At 23.7% G+C, this 19,912-nt stretch overlaps 4 protein-coding genes across 5 annotated transcripts; 1 reads left to right on the top strand and 3 right to left on the bottom strand.

Moving 5' to 3' along the window:
• Positions 1-2,735: 2,735 nt before the first annotated feature.
• Positions 2,736-6,927, top strand: LOC122856748. Its single transcript, XM_044158549.1, has 2 exons — positions 2,736-3,043; positions 3,119-6,927. Exon 2 carries the CDS (start codon positions 3,139-3,141, stop codon positions 6,739-6,741), a length of 3,603 nt encoding a protein of 1,200 aa, XP_044014484.1. The 5' UTR covers positions 2,736-3,043; positions 3,119-3,138; the 3' UTR covers positions 6,742-6,927.
• On the bottom strand, positions 6,844-8,971 carry LOC122856818 (proton-coupled amino acid transporter-like protein pathetic). Of its 2 annotated transcripts, XM_044158677.1 has the most exons (7): positions 8,710-8,971; positions 8,546-8,638; positions 8,323-8,473; positions 8,113-8,234; positions 7,424-8,020; positions 7,159-7,325; positions 6,844-7,097 (listed from the first exon to the last, which is right to left on the bottom strand). In XM_044158677.1, the coding sequence occupies exons 1-7, from the start codon at positions 8,751-8,753 to the stop codon at positions 6,844-6,846; spliced, it is 1,428 nt and encodes a 475-aa protein (XP_044014612.1). In that variant the 5' UTR covers positions 8,754-8,971. The 2 variants fall into 2 exon arrangements, with proteins under 2 accessions (XP_044014612.1, XP_044014613.1); XM_044158678.1 differs by lacking the exon at positions 8,710-8,971 and having other exon boundaries at positions 8,323-8,456; positions 8,546-8,627.
• A 586-nt stretch (positions 8,972-9,557) lies between these two features.
• On the bottom strand, positions 9,558-19,905 carry LOC122856171. Its single transcript, XM_044157865.1, has 20 exons — positions 19,706-19,905; positions 18,902-18,985; positions 18,680-18,830; positions 18,423-18,544; positions 17,754-18,359; positions 17,514-17,680; positions 17,179-17,430; positions 15,167-15,239; positions 14,940-15,090; positions 14,743-14,864; positions 14,062-14,538; positions 13,810-13,976; positions 13,546-13,742; positions 11,734-11,831; positions 11,367-11,468; positions 11,118-11,268; positions 10,861-10,982; positions 10,192-10,797; positions 9,964-10,130; positions 9,558-9,864 (listed from the first exon to the last, which is right to left on the bottom strand). Exons 1-20 carry the CDS (start codon positions 19,738-19,740, stop codon positions 9,611-9,613), a joined length of 4,104 nt encoding a protein of 1,367 aa, XP_044013800.1. The 5' UTR covers positions 19,741-19,905; the 3' UTR covers positions 9,558-9,610.
• Positions 13,457-16,334, bottom strand: LOC122856826 (proton-coupled amino acid transporter-like protein pathetic). The gene is made up of 7 exons (XM_044158688.1): positions 15,615-16,334; positions 15,167-15,250; positions 14,940-15,090; positions 14,743-14,864; positions 14,062-14,673; positions 13,810-13,976; positions 13,457-13,742 (listed from the first exon to the last, which is right to left on the bottom strand). The coding sequence occupies exons 1-7, from the start codon at positions 15,638-15,640 to the stop codon at positions 13,534-13,536; spliced, it is 1,371 nt and encodes a 456-aa protein (XP_044014623.1). The 5' UTR covers positions 15,641-16,334; the 3' UTR covers positions 13,457-13,533.
• Positions 19,906-19,912: the final 7 nt, after the last annotated feature.

The following is a 19,912-nucleotide window of genomic DNA, read 5'->3' as shown; positions in this document are numbered from 1 at the left end:
TAATATTTTAGATAGACTTTCTACATGTTTCGATATTAAAAATTTACCAACGGAACATTTGGTTATTCTTGATAAAATTGTACGTTTTTTAAATATAAAAAATTTACTTAAAAAACGTTCTTCAGTTGGTAAAGCTATACTTGGTAATTTAATTTATTCAAAATTAAAAAATCATGAAGATATTTATGAGTACATTGAAATGTATATTGGACTACAATACTCAGGTGATTATAAGTGGGAAATTTTAATTGACTATCCAGAATATAACAGAAAATGCTTAGTTGAAATTATTGAAAGAACATTAATGTTAAAAGATAAATTTCAAAATTATTTATCAAGTCTCATCAGCTCTTTGGTAAAAGCTATGGCAGATTTTAACGAAAGAAATTCAAAAGCCAAAAATCAATTGGAAAACTTTGATATTCAAGATTTTCCATTATTATTTGAGACTGTTGAAGATATTTTAAAAAATAATTACAAAGCTCGTAAAGATACTGATGATTCTATTGAAAAAATAAAAAAATATCTTAAAAAAATTAATGGAAATATTTATTTAGAATTAGAGTTATCTGAAAATGAATTTAATGATTCTTCAATTATCAAACAATTACAAAAATCACCTGATAAAATTATGCAAAATTGGGAAGCTTGTTTTGATAAATGTAAACAAAACATTAAAAAACATAATTTTGTTCGTCGATTTTTAAATTATGCAAGATGGCATCAAGACTTGCCAATATTATTTTCAATTAAATGTCTCAATGAGCTGAAAAATGAAGATGCTGATATGAAAAATAGTCTTCAAATGCTTGCTGTTTTGTACGAAGGTGCATCTTATGAAAAATTAATTACACCATTAATACCAGACACAATGAAACTTGATTTAGAAGATGAACGTACAAAAGATCAATATGAATTAAATACTGCAATAATATGGTCACTCAATATTGTCAATCCACCATTGTCATTAAATCCAATTGTTAAATACCTTGAAGAAGATTACAAAAATGTAATTGCTTACAGTTTAAATAATATTGCAAGAAGAATTCCAGTTGATAAAATAATGGAATTTTCAAAGACTCTATCTAATCAAATAGTATCAATAAAAAAACATGGTATTAAATTATTTTGTTTAGTTGGTAGCTCTGAACAAAAACAAATGATGTTGATTGATTTATGGAAAAATGAAAATCACATTTCTATTCGTCAAATAATATTTGAATGTAGTCTGAAGCTATTTATTGATACACCAAATTCCCAAAATTGGAATATAATTAAAACTTTAATAAGTGAAATAAAAAATGATGATTATTTTTGGAATGCTGATCCTGAGTTAAAAAATATTTCTGATGAATATTATATATTATATATAACAGAAATTCTAAATGCAATTAAAAGAATCGAAGAAGAAAATAATGATTTTCTAGTTTCAGTAAGTCCAAAGTACATTAGTGGCATACTTGATTGTAGTTTGTCACGACAACATTTATTCCCTGAAGAGCTACATGAAAATATTATTAAAAGTTATTGTGCTAATATTGCAAGATGTGAATTAATTTTGTGTCCTGACATTCGATCTTTTGTTGTTAATGGATATATTGGTAAAGCAAAAGATGAACAACTTGAATCACGTTTAAAATTTTTAACAAAAACTATTGTTGAAGTTGTTGATAAATACTGGGATGTTCCATGTGAAATGAATCCAAAGTTTATAACTGCGAACTTTATTGTTAGCAGATTGATTGATAATGTCAGTAACATGGCTTACAGCACAACAAAAGTTAAAACAGCGCAAACTTTACTCGATCATTTATTCACAAAATTAAAACCAATTCAACTGGGAATTCCTTATCTAAAATTAATCAATATTGTATTAGTTGATGATTTTAGTTCAGCTGAAAAAATTTCAAATAAACTTGTTGAGCTTATTCCATCATTAGTTGAAATATTCACCATCCAGTCAATGGCAGTTATTGTTTCAAAGTTTAAAAAATATTTATGGTCATGTTTTGAAGAACGTCTTTTTACTGATACTTATCTATGGAGTGAAAAAGATTCTTTTTGCTTGGAAATTGTTGAACACCTTGTTGCATATGATGATGAGCCAATAATTTTTTTTGCGACTACATTACTATTTAAAATACAAATAAAGGAAGATGAATTTTTAAAATATGTTGATATTATTGAAATATTAAAAAAATGTCAACATCCATCTGTTATTTTGGCTATATCTGATTACAATAAATCTTTTACTTACAACATATCTCCAAAAGAACTAGAAGAGCTAGAAGAAAATTCAATTTTCGAAGAGGAGGATGATTGCATTTGTGAAGAAATGGCCAATTATTAATCAGCATTTTTTATTTTATTTTTAATCACTTAATTATATATCTATTTTAACTATTTTTTTTTTTCAATTTACTTATTATTTTTTTTTTTATATTATATGCAAAACTACTTAATAAAATTAAGAATTAATAATGACCTGGGAAAATAATTGTTAAGATAACATGAAAATAAAAATAAAAAACATTTTTATACTTATTAAAAAATAAATTATTGTTATAATTATTTAATTTATTTACCTGGTTGTTTTACTAAATTTTTTTAAAGCTGATAGTCCAACTAAAAGAGTGTAAGTCATTTGTGATTTTATTTAAAAACGATAGTATATTTAATTATAATTTTAAAATTTGTTTTATATTCGTGTTAGTTTGAATTTTTCCGCCAATAAAAGAAAAAATGGTTCTGTTTTTCACGTGAGTATAGATAGTGATGATAATCATGAACTTCAGAGAGATTGTATACTGTGGCTTTAAACTGCTTATATCATATCAGCTTGAATATTTTATATTTTTTCATTTGTCGTCAACAGCCAACGTGTGTATTTCAGTCGGTCAGTGTCTGTGTGTGCTTATCTTAATGATCATTTAATATATTTTTTCCTTGTTATAAAAATATTTTTACTGCGTATTAGTACAAGTCTGGCAAATAACAGCCTCAAGTGTTTGGCTAAACAGTTATTGTGTTTATCAAAATTAACGTGAGTAATTGTTGTTATTTTATATAAATTAATTTTAATGATTTAGATACTAAAAAAATTATTGAACAATTACAGATTTAATAAATATTGCAAATATGGCTGTGTTTGATAATAACTCACCATATCTTGATGCAATACAAAAAATTCCTGGTAAAACACCGGGTGAGAAATTGAAAACACTGAACAATATTGCCAACAAGTTTATTGCTGTGTCAGCAAATACTACTGATAAAATTCAAAGTACACCAGAACTTTCAGATGTCCTTGTACCAATTGTTAGCCTTGAAGTTGCTAAAGTTCTTCATCAACCTGAAGAAATTGTTGCTGCATTAAAATCTGATGATATTGCACTCAATGATCGCGCACTCAAGGTCAAATGGTTTTTCAATGGTACCAATAAAAATATAACTAATTTTGATTATTTTTATAATAATATTTTTTCATACGTTTCTGTTAATACACGTGATAAAATTATTAAAAAATTAGCAAAACATTTATTGTTGAAAAATCATACAACTATTGCTGAAGAATTTTACATTAATTTAAAAAACAAATATGGTGATAATTCAGCAAGACGACTTTGTTTTGCGTGCAGTGAAAATTTTATTGAAAATACAATATTCAACTGGAAAAAAACACTAAATTTTGTTGATCTTGATATTATTTATCAACGTTATCCAAATGTTGCTATAAAATATATAAAAAAAAATACTGAACAATACCAAAAGTTTCTTCCTAAATTATTAAAAAAACATCCAAATGAATTTGTCAATTTGGCTAAAGAATACTCGGGAAATTTATACATTGAATTAACTCATAAAAAATCTGAATTATTTTTAAAAAATTGTCGTCATGAACTTTTAGAAAATCCAAAGATTTTTTTTTCTATATTACCATTGGAATTTATAACGTCGAAATTAACAAAGACAGAATTTTATAAAGTCTTTAAAGGATTATTTCCGTCGAATATAGATTCATTTGATTATGATGAATTTTATATATATATTAATTACTTGAAATATTACGATGAAAAAGAAAAATTCAATTATTTCATGTCAACATTTCAAGATCTTTATGGATTGAACTTTTTAGAAAAATGTCCAATGACTTTTGAAATAATAAAACTGTTGGATCCAGAAGAACGAATTAAACAAGCTAGAATAAAATTAGAAAATGATGAAAGTATTGGTAAATCAAAAATCGATATAGAAGAATTATGGATATGTTATTTACCAACAAACGAATCAATTCCTGTGCTGAAAGAAAAAATAACAAAAACATCAGATGCTGATGATCGTTGTGAATTTTTAAAAGCATTAATTTACACTTGCAGTATCAACAAAGACGACGATGCTCTTCTAAATGTTCTTGATTATATTTTTTCACATCATAAAAATGAAAAATTTCCAGCTATTCATAATATTTTGGATCAAATTTCTACAGATTTCGATATTAAAAATTTACCAAATGAACATTTGGTTATTCTTGATAAATTTATACGTTTTTTAAATATAAAAAATTTACTTAAAAAGCAGGCTTCAGTTAGTAAAACTATACTTGGTGATTTAATTTATTCTAAAATAAAAAATCAAGAAGATATTTATGATTATATTGGAATGTATATTGGACTACAATACCCTGGTTATTATCATTGGGAAATTTTAATTGACTATCCAGAATATAACAGAAAATGTTTAGTTGAAATTATTGAAAGAACATTAATTTTAAAAGATAAATTTCAAAATTATTTATCAAGTCTCATCAGCTCTTTATTAGAAGCTATGGCAGATTTTAACGAAAGTAATTCAAAAGCTAAAAAACAATTGGACAACTTAGATATTCAAAATTTTCCATTATTACTTGAGGCTGTTAAAGATATTTTGAAGAGTAATTATAAAGCTCGTGAAGATACTGATGATCCTATTAAAAAAATCAAAAAATATCTTAAAAAAATTAATGAAAATATTTATTTAGAATTGGAGTTATCTGAAAGTGAATTTAATGATTCTTCAATTATCAAACAATTACAAAAATCACCTGATAAAATTATACAAAATTGGGAAGCTTGTTTTGATAAATGTAAACAAAACATTAAAAAACATAATTTTGTTCGTCGATTTTTAAATTATGCAAGATGGCATCAAGACTTGCCAATATTATTTTCAATTAAATGTTTCAATGAGCTGAAAAATGAAGATGCTGATATGAAAATGCTTGCTGTTTTGTACGAAGGTGCATCTTATGAGAAATTAATTACACCATTAATACCAGACACAATGAAACTTGATTTAGAAGATGAACGTACAAAAGATCAGTATGAATTAAATACTGCAATAATATGGTCACTCTGTATTGTCAATCCACCATTGTCATTAAATCCAGTTGTTAAATACTTTGAAGAAGATTACAAAAATGTAATTGTTCACAGTTTAAATAATATTGCAAGAAGAATTCCAGTTGATAAAATAATGGAATTTTCAAAGACTCTATCTAATCAAATAGTATCAATAAAAAAACATGGTATTAAATTATTTTGTTTAGTTGGTAGCTTTGAACAAAAACAAATGATGTTGATTGATTTATGGAAAAATGAAAATCACATTTCTATTCGTCAAATAATATTCGAATGTTGTTCAAAGCTATTTATCGATACTCCAAATTTACAAAATTGGAATTTAATTAAAAATTGTATTGCTGAAATTAAAATTGAAGATTATTTTTGGAATAATATTCTTGATTATAAAAATATTTCTGATGAATATTTCACAACTAGTATAATGGAAGTCTTGAAAACAATTAAAAGAATCGAAGAAACAAATAGTGATTTTAAACTTTCAACAAGTCCAAAGTACATTGGTAAAATACTTCGGAACAATATGTCCCGATTAACGTTATTTACTGAAGAACTACATGAAAATATCATCAATAATTATTTCGCTGATGTTTCAAGATGTGAATTTATTCTGTCTGAAGACATTCAAATGTTTGTTATCAACGGATACATTGGTGAAGCTAATGATGAACAATTTGAATTCCGTATAAAATTTCTAACAAAATTGCTTTCAGAAATTGTCAATAATCACTGGGATATTTCATCTGATCTCAATCCAAATTTTTCACCTGCCAACTTCATGATTGGTAGATTAATTCATGGTGTCGGTAAGATGAGTCATAGCCCAAGAAAAATTGAAACAGCTCAAACTTTACTCGATGATTTATCAAAAATATTAAGACCTAAACAATTAGGAATTTGTTATCTTAATTTAACGTATATTATTTTAATTGACGATATCACTTTACCTGAAACAACTTCAAACAAACTTGTTCAGCTTATTCCATCATTAATCGAAATATATTCCAACGAGGCAATGCCAATGATCGTTTCAACCTTCAAAAAATATTTATGGTCTTGTTTCGATCGATATATTTTTAACAGCAATTATATTTATGGAGGTAAACATATTTTTTGTTTAGAAGTCATTGGACATCTTGCTTCATCCAATGATGAACTAATTATTCTCTTTGCAACTTTATTACTATTAGAAATAGAACTACACTGCATTGATGTTTCGAAATATTTAAAAATTATTCAAATACTAAAAAAAAGTAAACATCCAGCTGTTACATTAGCTTTATCTGATAGCAATTATTTTTCATATGAAATATTTATACAAAATCAACAAAAAATTATTACCTAAGTAAATTAATATTATTTTTTTTTTATGTAATACATTATTAATTCTAATTTTTGTTATTAAATTTATTATTTTTCAATATATAAATTATTAAATATTTCTATATTATTCTTTTCCTTGTATAAATTTATTTTTTATATCTCTAATTGAATCAGCTGTTGCAAAATAAAATGCTAATATAGCTACAAACATTATTACTAAATTTTTTAAATGCCTTAAAATTCGCCAATGACTGTCATCATCCCAATGAGTCATTGTTTCAATAAGTACTGGGATAAATAATCCCAAAATTGAACCACCAAAACCACCAACGAAATTAAGCAATAATAACACATCTGGAAAAACAATTGCCAAGAAAACTGGAAAACAAAAAATACATTTAATTTATAATTTAAATAATAATAATAATAATAAACTTACCATTTGATAAAACGAGAGAAATTCTTAAACCATAATTTGCTATAATTTTATTTTTACTAAATCGATCTTTGATCCAGATCCAAGATACACCAAGACTAATAAAAAATTGTAAACAAAATGAACAAAATACTGATAAAGCAATTAGTATTCTTACTGCTTGTGCCATTCTAAAAATAAATAAAAAAATAATTACTAATTATCATTAACTAATTGATTGATAATATAATAATTTAAAAAATAATATTTTAATAATTATTAAACTAACAAACTGTTCCAGTAGTCTGCATTCATTGGCATTTCCAGAGTGATAATTGGCTCAGTTGCTTTTGGATTATACAAATATCCCAAAATTCCAATAGTCATATAAATAAAAGTAAATAAAATTGTTCCTTGACTTAAAACACCAAGGGGACCAACAAAATTTTTAGGTGATTTCATTTTATTTTCAAGTGGCATCACAATACCAATTGATCCAACTGAAAATATAATTATACTAAATGTTTGTGAATATTTTGAGTACCAAGAAATATCATTAGTCTCATCAATGCCAATCCAATTAAAACCATCACGAACTATTTTATCACTGGTAATTAAATCTTTAGTAAGCCAGTAAAATATTGTTAGCAAACTTGTTAACATAAATATATTTGCAATAATTGAAACTGGTGCCAGGTATTTTAAATCTGGTATCCATGTTAAGAATAATAATGGCAAAAGAAGAATAATTATTATTACTCTGACATCTGCATGATCACCACCTTGATGATAATCTAATACGTCTTTTATATTTTTAGCTACAATTACAATGTATGCTGTGCAGGTACCAAAATGAGATACAAATAAACCAACGTCAACTACGTATCTGTAATTATTTTAAATTTCTATTAGTAATAATTTATTTATTTATTTATTTTTAGTTAGTTTATCTGAAAGCCAACTATTTAAATTATTTACCTGGCTGTTTTACCAAATTTTTTTAAAGCTGTTGGTCCAACTGATAGAGCTGTTTCAGCAACATCAGCATAACTCATTTGTGATTTTTTCGTTTTGTAATATAAAATATGTGCGGATTGTACCTGAAATTTTTTTAATATATATTTTAATAGTGTAAGTATTATCTTATTTTAAGTAAGTTGGTTTGTTGAAAGTTGGAAAGTCGCTTACCAGTGTGTGAGCACAATAACTACTCATAAATGATATGACAATTGTTGATAAAATACCAAGGCCAAGGCCACAACTTCTAAACGCACATGGTAATGATAAAATTCCAGTACCAATTATTGCTTTAAGTAGGTGAGCTAAGGTATCAATATTTCTATATTAAAAAAAAATAATTTGTTTATTTATATTTTTTTATTAAATTTATTTATAATAATATGTTACTTACGTTGTTGGATTTTTAATGTTCCTTTCTTTAAATGGATCATATTCATTTGATTGCTTATTTTCATAATCAATTGATGGATTAAAATTTTGATCACTAAAATAATTAAATTAAATTAAACAAAGTTCTTTTTTTTTTTTTTTTAAATTTATAATTCGAAAACTTACTTGTTGTTTCGATAATTTTCCAATTTTATAGTTTCGAAATTCATAGTAAAAAGGATCTTTTTCTATTTACTCAATATTAACTAGTAAAAAATATTTAACTATATTTTTTAACTGGTTAATATATTTGACACACTTAAAAAAAATACGAACATACTCGTTTTATTACACCTAACTGAGTGTCATATGAAAAAAAAAAATGAAAAACAAAATTATCATACGAAAAATAAATTATATAAAAATAATATTTTTCCTTGTCATGTTTATTTTTCCAGTTCTTGTGTAGTCTAATTTAAATTTTTTTTTATTTATTTTATTAATTTATCGATTGTTTGGATCATATACAAGTCAAATGAGTTTATAAACATAAATTATCAGATAAAAAAGAGATTAACAGACAATCATAAAGACTGATATGAAAATTAAAAACAATAAAATTATTGTTTAACGTTATTGGTACAACACTCCCAAGTAAATACTGCGAAATAAAAATATTTCTTTTTCCTTCTTGTTTTCTGCTTAAAAAAAATTAATTACAATAATTAAAAAAAAATATATTTTACCTTCATTTTTTTGTTACACGATATAATTAAGAACAAGGTAAACACATTTTCTATGAAAAATATACATTTTATTATTTTCATAATTACAAATTATTTATTTTTCATACTTAAAATAAATAAAATAATTTAATTTCTAATTTTTTTTTTCTTCATTTTACAAATGTAAAAAAAAAAAAAAAAATTCACAGAACAAGTACGTATATTAGTATTTTTTTTTTTTTTGAAATAAAATATAAAAAAAATATATTTAATTTTTATAATAACATAATTATAATATTCAAGGTGGATAAAAATTTCCTAAATGTATTTAATTAATTTCCTAAATTTTTTAACTAAAAAATTTAATTAATATTAAATAAATGTAGTCTAATGTCATTGAGTGAATCACTGGTGCCATAATAAAATGCAAGAGCTGCAATAATTGTGATAAATATATTTTTCATTGTTCTCAATATTCGCCATACTATTGTATCATCATTCCAATATGTTATTGTTTCAATAATGACTGGTACAAGAAGGCCTAATATTGATAAGCAACATGCACCAATGAGACCAATCAGTGGCAATATTTCAGGACATATTATTCCAAAAAAAACTATAGTAAAAATAGAAAGAAAAAAAAATATAATTAATTAAAATACAAGAGATAATAAATTTATAAAAAGAAAAAAAAAAAATTTTAATATCAACTTACCACTTGTGGTGACGAGAGAAATTCTTAAAATATAATTTGCTGATTTTGGATTACACGAAATATGTTTTCTAATCCATGACCAAGCAATATCAAGACATACAAAAAATTGCAAGCAGAAGCTAAAAAATACTGCTAATCCAACGAGAATTCTAACTGCTTGTGCTAAGCTAAAAATATAAAATTTAATATTATAAATTATTTAGGAGTTAATAGCTATTATTAACTTACATGCTTTCAAGACAATCACTAGTTTTCATTGGCATCTCAAGTGTAATCATTGGATACTCTGATATTGGATTGAATAAATATCCCAATAGTCCAATGATAATATACATGATAGTAACTAAAATCATTCCTTGGCTCAATACACCAAAAGGACCAATAAAATTTTTAGGAGATTTCATTTTATTTTCAAGCGGCATTACAATGCCAATTGCTTCAATTGCAAATATTGTTATACTAAATGTTTGTGAATATTTCGAATACCAAAAAATAGATAATGTTTGATTTTCTTTAATTCCAATCCATTGAAAGCTTTCTGAATTTTTATAATTATGATAAATTAAATTTTTAATTAACCAGTATGATATTATTAATAGGCTCATTAGCATAAATATATTTGCAATCATTGACACTGGTGCAAGTTTTTTTAAATCTGGTATTAGTGTCAATAGAACAAGTGGAATTAATAAACCAGCAATGAAATATCTTATATTAATAAAATCACCATCTTGATAATAATCAACAACTTGTTTAAAATTCGTTGCAACAATAACAGCAAATGCTATGCAGACTCCAAATTGTGTGACAAATAAACCAACATCAACAAATATTCTAAAATAAAAATATATTGTTATAAATAATATTATAATAATAATAGAAAATTATTATAATTACCTCAAAGGTTTGGCAAATATTTGAAATGGTTTTGGTCCAACTTTTAATGCTGTTTCTGCAACATCAGCATAACTCATTTGTGTTTTTATTGTTCGATAATACAATACATGAGCACATTTTACCTTAAATTAAAAATAAAATATAAATAAATAATATAATAAATAATTAATATTGTTAATTTAATTTTCATATTTAATAATTTATTATATGTTATTATTTATTTAATTATTATTGTTAGTGTTATTATTTTTTATTACCAAAATATAAGCACAATATGTGCAGATAAATGATATGACAATTGTTGATATAATTCCAAGTGCAAGACCAGAACTTCTAAATGCACATGGCATTGATAAAATTCCAGTACCAAGACATGCCTTTAATAAATGTGTCAATGTATCACCATCTCTTTATATAAACATCAAAAAACAAAAACAAATCAATTACTATTATCGAGGCAGTTTAAATTTTCATAACAATAATTTAAAAAAATTTAAAACACTTACGTCATTGGATTTTCAACTTTTCTCGCTGCAAATGGATCGAATTTTTTCTGAATATTAACTCCATTTTCAGCATCACGTGCTATTATCTGAGTTTCATTATTTCTGTAATATTAATTTTTTTTTTAATAATCATAATAATAATTCGTAAAAAATGTTATTTTTAATATCAATAAAATTGTGAAAAAGATTTCGAATTAATAATTTTAAAAATAAATGATTTAAAAAAAAAAAGGCCTAATCAAATTTATTTATAAATACAGTTGGTCTCAATTATCACTTGTTTAAATATAGCAATAATAAATATATGAATAAATTGATAATTATTATTTAACAAAAAAAAAAAAAAAAATAACATATTATTACTTACCTAAAAGTTGAATAATTATTCATTTCAACTTTATCCTTAACAATTGTAGCCACACTATCATTCATTATATTTTTCGTTGTCGAAATTCCTAATCTTATCTACGTCAGCAGAATATTTTTTAAAATTTTATTTCTTTTCTCCTATCACAAAACAACGAAGTAAGCTCTTCGAAAGCAACAAGACGAATGATACTTAATAGTCAAATAAAACTACAAACTTAAAAAATTAATAAAAAAAAAAAAAACAACATCTCAATGACCACTACCTTGATTCATCAATGTTTTATTTATATACAAAACAATAAATAATATATATAAAAAAATACTTTCACAAACATAATCATGTAAAATTATACAATAGAATTTTTGACTATTGATAAGCCAATAAAAAATAGGCTGATGTAATTTAACAATAAAATTACACGATAAAAAGCTTTCGACATCCGATGAAAAATATAAAAAAATTGCATCAGAAAAAAAAAAGAATAGAATAAAACTATTTATATATATTTAAAAAAAAAACAAATAAAAAAATTCATTTTGTCTTTGAAGCAATGCAGATCAATCTGGACTCAATTTAACTGTACAATAATCAAATTACACTTTGATAAATATATCAATGATAATAAATAAATATAAATTTATACATGAGCTTTGACAAAAATAAACTAATTTTTTAATTAGTATTAATTTAAAAATCAGTATCTAAATCACCAATACATCTACCGTCACAATTACATCCAAATATATTACATGGTCCAGTTGAGCATGTTTTATTATCACTTTTTTTACCATTAGCACAATAAATTGGTATCCAAGAATCAATACCTAATATACCAATATGAAAATATTTTTCTGTATTATTAATTGCTCGTTCATCACCTTTTTCGATTATTTCATTTTTCGAATATGTTGGACAACACAATGAGTATGTGTCCAGTATTAAATAAGATGTAATACAAAATAATATGATAAATAATTTTAAATAATTATTCTTTACGTTAATCATGATGATGATTTTATTTTTTATGTATATAATTTATTTAAGAAAGATGTAGCAATATTAAGATATATTTATTTCTAGTAAACAACTGTGTTATCAATTTAGCACACGGTCCAGAATCCCAATTGAGGAAATAAACACAAAAAAATATATTTAGTTCCTTAAAAAATAAAATTTTAAATTATGAAAATTATTTATAAAATAGTTGTATATAATTTTTTTAAAGTTTAATAGTTTTTATAGTTTTTAACTCACCAAAATAAGAGTGATACTTTACGAGGCAAATGTAATAAATTTGTGGTATTTTTTGCGTATTTATATCAATGAAAATTATCAGAATTGTGATGACCCAAATGGATGATACACACAGAGGGGTTATCACCTTGAAATATTTATTTTTTATTTTAATAATTTAATCATGTTTTCTTGATGTGCTATTACATCAGTTGTAAAAATCAAATTGATCTGATTTTTTTTATTAAATAAAATTGTGTCAGATATTTTTAGATATATCTATTTATTTTAATTATTTATTATCAATAGTTTATTATTAAATTTATCTAATGAAAAAAACAAAAATAAATTATTTTTATATGAAAAAAAAATCTTGTTTTCTTTTGTTTATTGTAAAAATTTTTATTTATAAAATAATGACATTTATTATCAGCAGTCTTTTATTTAATTTCCACAAGACTCGATTAAATGAAAATGATTATACTTGATGTAATAATGATTTTTAATAACGAAAATTAAAAATAAAATTACAAGAGGTAATAAATGATAAAATTCATTATAAATTTAAGCAAGTGCTCCAAAATAAAGTGCATTTAATGCAACAATAGCTATGACAATATTTTTAAGTGCTCGTAATACACGATGATTGTCATCTTCCCAGTATGTTATTGTTTCAATAATAACTGGTACAAGAAGACCCAATATTGAGAGGAAAAATGCACCAATTATTCCAAGAATTGCAATAACATTTGGAAAGAAAAATGCCAGCATTACTGTAAATAAAAATAAATAAAATATTAATTTAAATTTAAAGTAAACAATTGTCATATGATTACTTACCACTGGCAACAGCAAGGATTAGCTTTAAAATATAATTAGCTCTTTTAGGATTATCTGTAAAATTATTTTTAATAAGATTCCAAATAATTTCAAGACAAACAAATAAGCATAAACAGTAAGATGAAAATACTGATAAGCTTATTAAAATTCTTGCAGCTTGTGCCATACTAAAAAATAAACAAAAAAGTAATTAATTTTATTTATGAATGAACCATATGATTATTGATAAATATAAATTAAAAAAATACATACAAACTCGTCAAAAAAGTTCCATCCATAGGCATTTCGAGTGTTATAACATCAGTTGTTGCAATTGGATCTTTCAAGTAAGCCAAAATACCAGCAATCATATAAATAATTGTAACAAATATCATTCCTTTACTTAATATTCCAACTGGACCAAGGAAATTCTTTGGTGTTTTCATTTTATTTTCAAGTGGCATTACAACTCCAATAGCAGCCATTGCAAAAATAGTTATTGCAAATGTTTCTGAATACTTTGAATACCAAGACAATGACAATGATTTATTTTCATCAATTCCAATCCAATTAAAACCTTTTTGATGTATTAAATCTTTTCCAAATAACTCTGTTACAAGCCAAATGAAAATTATTGTTAAACCACCAAACATCAAACCATTTGCAATTGTTGATACTGGTGCAAGATATTTAAGATCTTGGATCAATGTTAGGAGTATTATTGGAATTAATAATACAACAATTATCCAACTTAATGGAATAAATTCATTGTTGTAATGTATTTCATGAAAATCAAGTATTTGTTTAAAATTTTTTGCAACAATTACTGTGCAGGCAACACAAGCACCATAATAAATACAAAATAAACCCAAATCAACAATTACTCTGTAAAAAATATAATAATTGTTATTAAAATTTAATTATTTATTTATTTATTTATCTATTTTTTATTACCTTAATAATTTAGCAAATTTTCTAAATGGTTTTGGTCCAACTGCTAAAGCTGCTTCAGCAATATCAGCGTAGCTCATTTGAGTTTTATGGCATTTATGATACAAAATATGTGCACATTTTACCTGTCACAAAAATTAATTGTTATTTTTTATTTTAAATTTTTATAATAAATTTGGATTATAGTGTTTTTATTTTACCAAGATGTAAGCACAGTATGTGCTGATAAATCCAATGAGAATTGTTGATATTATACCAAGTGCAAGACCAGAACTTCTGAAGGCACAACCCATTGACAAAATTCCAGTACCAAGTGATGCTTTTAATAAATGAGTTAATGTTTCTCCATCTCTATTAAATCATTTAAAAATTTTAATTTTAATATTAACCAAATATTATAATTATAAATTAATTTTGGTATAATTACGTTGTTGGATTTTCCACTTTTCTCTCAGTAAATGGATCAAATTTTTCCTTCTTGATAAATCCAACTTCTGCATCTTTTTTTTCCCTGAAAAACAAAAAATTAAATAATTATTATATTAAAATAAATAAAATCATAAAAATTAATATACATAGTAATTATTATAAATATCAAAATATTTATTATTTTTAAAAATATTCATGAATTAAATAAATTAATAATTCAAAACGAAATAAATTTTTTTTAAATTATAATTTATAATATATTTAAAAATATAAATTATTATACTAGCTTATTATTATTATTTTATTTAAAATAATTTATTAATAATTCAATAAAATTAACTCAAACAAATTGCAGTTTATATAAAAAATAAAAAATTTACATAAACAATTTATCAACAAAATAATATGAGATAAATAAAAATTTATTTATATTAAAAATAATTTACCTTGTTGAGTAATTATCTAACTCCATGGTATATTTTATTTATCAACACAATTTTTAATTTAATATTTTGTTATCTTCATATGAAAAAAAAATTAAACTAGCTGATGTAAACTGATGCAAACAGCTCCAAACTGCTCCAAACAACTCAACAGCAAATCCACAAGTCCTGATCCACTCGGCTAATTTTTTTCTACTGTGTTCTGCTGGAAATTTCTCTCTTCTTTCTTATTTTATTTAGGTTCTTCTTTTTCTTTTTTTCATTGTATAGGTATGTTTCCTGTGAGAATATAGGGATAGAATCTATTGTGCCATTATAATTTCTAAGAAATGTTTCCAATGCAAGGCTCCCCACTTGTCTCATCGAATTTATTATATATTTTATTTAAAATATTTATTCAAGTTAATTTGAATAGAGAAACGACCAAGTTGAATTATTTTTTTCTACTATTTTTAATGAATATTTTAGCGCACGAATATTAAAGTTGTTAACTATTAATTTTATAGTTATTTTTTATTATTAATGAATTAATAAATGACTATTATAATTGTATAAAACCGTTGGATAATATATAGGGTTACACAATTATAAGATTCCCCTTAATTTTTTTTTTTCTTGACTATTGTCGATGAAATTCAACGAGTGTATAAATCTAATTTTGGACTTGTAAGTTGTAACAGTTGTAACTGTGAAATACAAGCTGAGCGTTTCATCAGCTGAGGATATTATTTAATTCTCATTTTGGTATATAAAAGGAGAGATTAAAAAAAAAAAAATCAATTGAACACGTGTGAATATAAATTACATTGTCAACGTCTTGATATATATATTTTTTTTTAAGAATAAAATAGAGTTCAACTAGGATGAACTTTAATTTATGATGAGAATATTTTTTTCTTTTAATTTTTATTTAAATTTAATATATATTTTTACTGTTGTCTTAAAAATAAATCAATATTTAAATAAAAGAAATTTTAAAATGATAAAGGCATTTCTAAATTAAAGGCAAAATATACCTGGCTATATTATTTTTTTCTCCGAATCAATAAATAAATTTAAAAGTAAAAAATATTGAAAAAAAAATTAAAAAAAAAAAAAAGCATTCTTTGGATTCTACAAGTCGTCAATCGAGTTTATTTAAAATATAACCATTCTAACATGAATTGCCTGATTAAATAGTATGGCGAAAAGAAATTTTTAATATTTTTTTTTTTAGGATGAGCCATCGTTTCGAATCACGATAGAAATTCGTACAAGCGTATCGAAATTATCGTCTATTGGAGGCCCACTAATCGTGTTGAAATATAAAAAAGTATCAGTAGTTGAGTGTAAGATTAGAATAGTGAAAATAAATTGGAATAAAAGTCAAAAGAATTTATTAATTATTTTTTATTCTGTATTTTAAATTGTGGTAAAAAAAATTTGATTGATGATTTAATAAATAAATTAATCATGCTATAAGTTGTTCAATAATATCAAGATGAGCAAACTCTTTTTAAATTGTTTTTATATATATTTATAATTGAAATTTAATTTGTCCATTTGATGAATAAATTACTACTGAATTATTCAGTTGGATTTATTACTTTCATAAGATCATTGAAAGCACCACTTGTTCCAAAATAAAGTGCAGAAATTGCAACAATACCAATTACAATATTTTTACTAGTTCTTAATAAACGTCGACAAGTTGAATCACAGCTCCAAAATGTTATTGACTCAATAACAACTGGAATTAAAAGTCCCATTATTGACAAACAAAATGCTCCAATAAGACCCATTATTATATTAATATGTGGACAAATCATAGCCAGTATAACTAAAAAATAAATATCATAGTTAAAATACAATAAAACAATTTTTTCTTTTAGTAATAAAAAGATTAAAAATATTGAAACTTACCACTCATAAAAACAAGAACAATTCTTAAAATGTAATTAGCAATATTTTCATGTTTTGTAAAATATTTTTTTATCCAAGACCATGAAATATCAAGACATACAAAAAATTGTAAACTATAAGTACAAAAAACTGCTGAAGCAACAAGTATTCTAACTCCTTGTGAAATTCTAAAATAAAAATTGAATTGCTCATTAATTATGAAATATGTATAGAAAAAAAATTAGTTTTAATTTAACTTACAAACGTAGAAGTAAAAATTCACTATCAATTGGCATCTCAAGCATGACCATGTCTTTTTTATTTGCTGGATCATGTAAATATCCAAAAACTCCAACAATCATATACATGATTGTGACGAATGTCATGCCTTTATTTAATACACCAAATGGACCAATGAAATTTTGTGGTGTCATCATTTTATTTTCAAGTGGCATAACAACACCAATAGCACCTAATGCAAATATTGTTATTGCAAATGTCGTTGGATATTTTGAGTACCATGATACATCAGGTTCAGCTACACCAAATAATCTAAATTTATCTGAATTTTTAGCTTCATTAAATTTCATATTGTATATTATCCATGATAATATTGTGCAAAGACTTATAAACATAAATACATTTGCAGTCATTGATACTGGTGTTAATTTTTTTAAATTTGGTATTAATGTTAATAAAATAAAAGGAACCAATAATAAACCAAGAATTAATAATGGTCTTTCATTTGGATTATCTGGTATGCCTTGATAATAATTAACAACTGGCTGAATACTTGTTGCAACAATAACAGTATAGCCAATACATGCTCCAAAATATGTGACAAATAAACCAACATCAACAAATATTCTAAAATAAAAATATATTGTTATAAATAATATTATAATAATAATAGAAAATTATTACAATTACCTCAAAGGTTTGGCAAATATTTGAAATGGTTTTGGTCCAACTTTTAATGCTGTTTCTGCAACATCAGCATAACTCATTTGTGTTTTTATTGTTCGATAATACAATACATGAGCACATTTTACCTTAAATTAAAAATAAAATATAAATAAATAATATAATAAATAATTAATATTGTTAATTTAATTTTCATATTTAATAATTTATTATATGTTATTATTTATTTAATTATTATTGTTAGTGTTATTATTTTTTATTACCAAAATATAAGCACAATATGTGCAGATAAATGATATGACAATTGTTGATATAATTCCAAGTGCAAGACCAGAACTTCTAAATGCACATGGCATTGCCAAAATACCAGTACCAAGTGAAGCCTTCAATAGATGAGCAAGTGTATCTCTGTCTCTGTATAAACAAATAAATAAATAAAATTTTAATTCAAGAAATATAAATTATTTAATTTAAAAAACACTTACGTTGTTGGATCTTCAATTTTTCTTTCAACAAATGGATTAAAATTATTTTCTGCTCCATTTTCAGTATCTTTTGTTGATCTACCACTGAAATATTTTCTTATATTATAATTCATAGTTAATTATTAATTAAAATTAACTTAATATTTATTTAAAATAATTATTACTTTTAATTTTATTAAGGAGGTTATAAAAAAACGACAACACTGTAGGTTAAATTACACAACCATTCTTGGTTGATGTGTTGGTAAATTAAAACCATGTGGATCCATGGATGAGCAGCGCCAGCTAAACGTTGCCGTATCTATTTTTTGTGTGTCGTGTTTTTAATTACCTATTACTCGTTAACTGATCGATCGAAATTGTAAATTTTTTAACAATATTTTCATTCGAAATAAAATAATCGAAATCCCCATAGAAATTTTTTCTAAATTTAATAATTAATTAATAAAAATTGTCTCAATTGACATGAAATATATAATGGTATTTTAAATTATTCTTTTCATTGTTTTAATTGATTAATCGTTGACTGATCAATCAATTATTTGAAACAAAAAACAAAATGATTTTAATTGGCATTGAATTAATAATTAAAAATTGACCTCATCGAAATTATAAAAAGACATCCTGAGTTTGTCTATAAAAATATAGAAAAAAAAAAAAAGACTAATAAAAAATAAAAATAGCTTTAATGATATAAACCCACATGATATAAATTTAGACCTAATGATAATTAGAAAACACAAAAGACTTATTATTATTAATTAAAAATAAAATATAAAATATAAATTAGACAAATGATCTTACGTGGCTCCTGATCCATTCTGGTTTCTTCCACTCATGTTATCGACTAATTAAAATTATTTCACACGACAGTTATTTATTGTTCTTCACTCGTTAAACAACTACCACAAGTGGTCTGGTCAGCACTGATTGAAAAAAATAAGAAAGCCAAAACAAAAAATAATAAATTGATCATCAAGTCTTTCAAAAATATGCCACGTAGTTAAATAA

The sequence above is a fragment of the Aphidius gifuensis genome, linkage group LG5, assembly GCF_014905175.1.
Source record: "Aphidius gifuensis isolate YNYX2018 linkage group LG5, ASM1490517v1, whole genome shotgun sequence".
Classification (NCBI taxonomy): Eukaryota; Metazoa; Arthropoda; class Insecta; order Hymenoptera; family Braconidae; genus Aphidius; species Aphidius gifuensis.
Note: the sequence above shows the minus strand (reverse complement) of the source record. Positions and strands in the feature narration are given on the sequence as shown.

Coding starts and splice junctions, on each gene's coding strand:
- LOC122856818 (XM_044158677.1), bottom strand. CDS start 8,753: ATGAATTTCGAAACTATAAAATTGGAAAATTATCGAAACAACAA. Junction 8,639..8,709: donor GAAAATTATCGAAACAACAA/GTAAGTTTTCGA, acceptor TAATTATTTTAG/TGATCAAAATTTTAATCCAT. Junction 8,474..8,545: donor AACATTAAAAATCCAACAAC/GTAAGTAACATA, acceptor TTTTTAATATAG/AAATATTGATACCTTAGCTC.
- LOC122856748 (XM_044158549.1), top strand. CDS start 3,139: ATGGCTGTGTTTGATAATAACTCACCATATCTTGATGCAATACAAAAA.
- LOC122856826 (XM_044158688.1), bottom strand. CDS start 15,640: ATGGAGTTAGATAATTACTCAACAAG. Junction 15,251..15,614: donor TTAGATAATTACTCAACAAG/GTAAATTATTTT, acceptor TTTGTTTTTCAG/GGAAAAAAAAGATGCAGAAG. Junction 13,977..14,061: donor GGAACTTTTTTGACGAGTTT/GTATGTATTTTT, acceptor TTTATTTTTTAG/TATGGCACAAGCTGCAAGAA.
- LOC122856171 (XM_044157865.1), bottom strand. CDS start 19,740: ATGAGTGGAAGAAACCAGAATGGATCAGGAGCCAC. Junction 14,865..14,939: donor CATACTGTGCTTACATCTTG/GTAAAATAAAAA, acceptor TTTTTGTGACAG/GTAAAATGTGCACATATTTT. Junction 13,977..14,061: donor GGAACTTTTTTGACGAGTTT/GTATGTATTTTT, acceptor TTTATTTTTTAG/TATGGCACAAGCTGCAAGAA.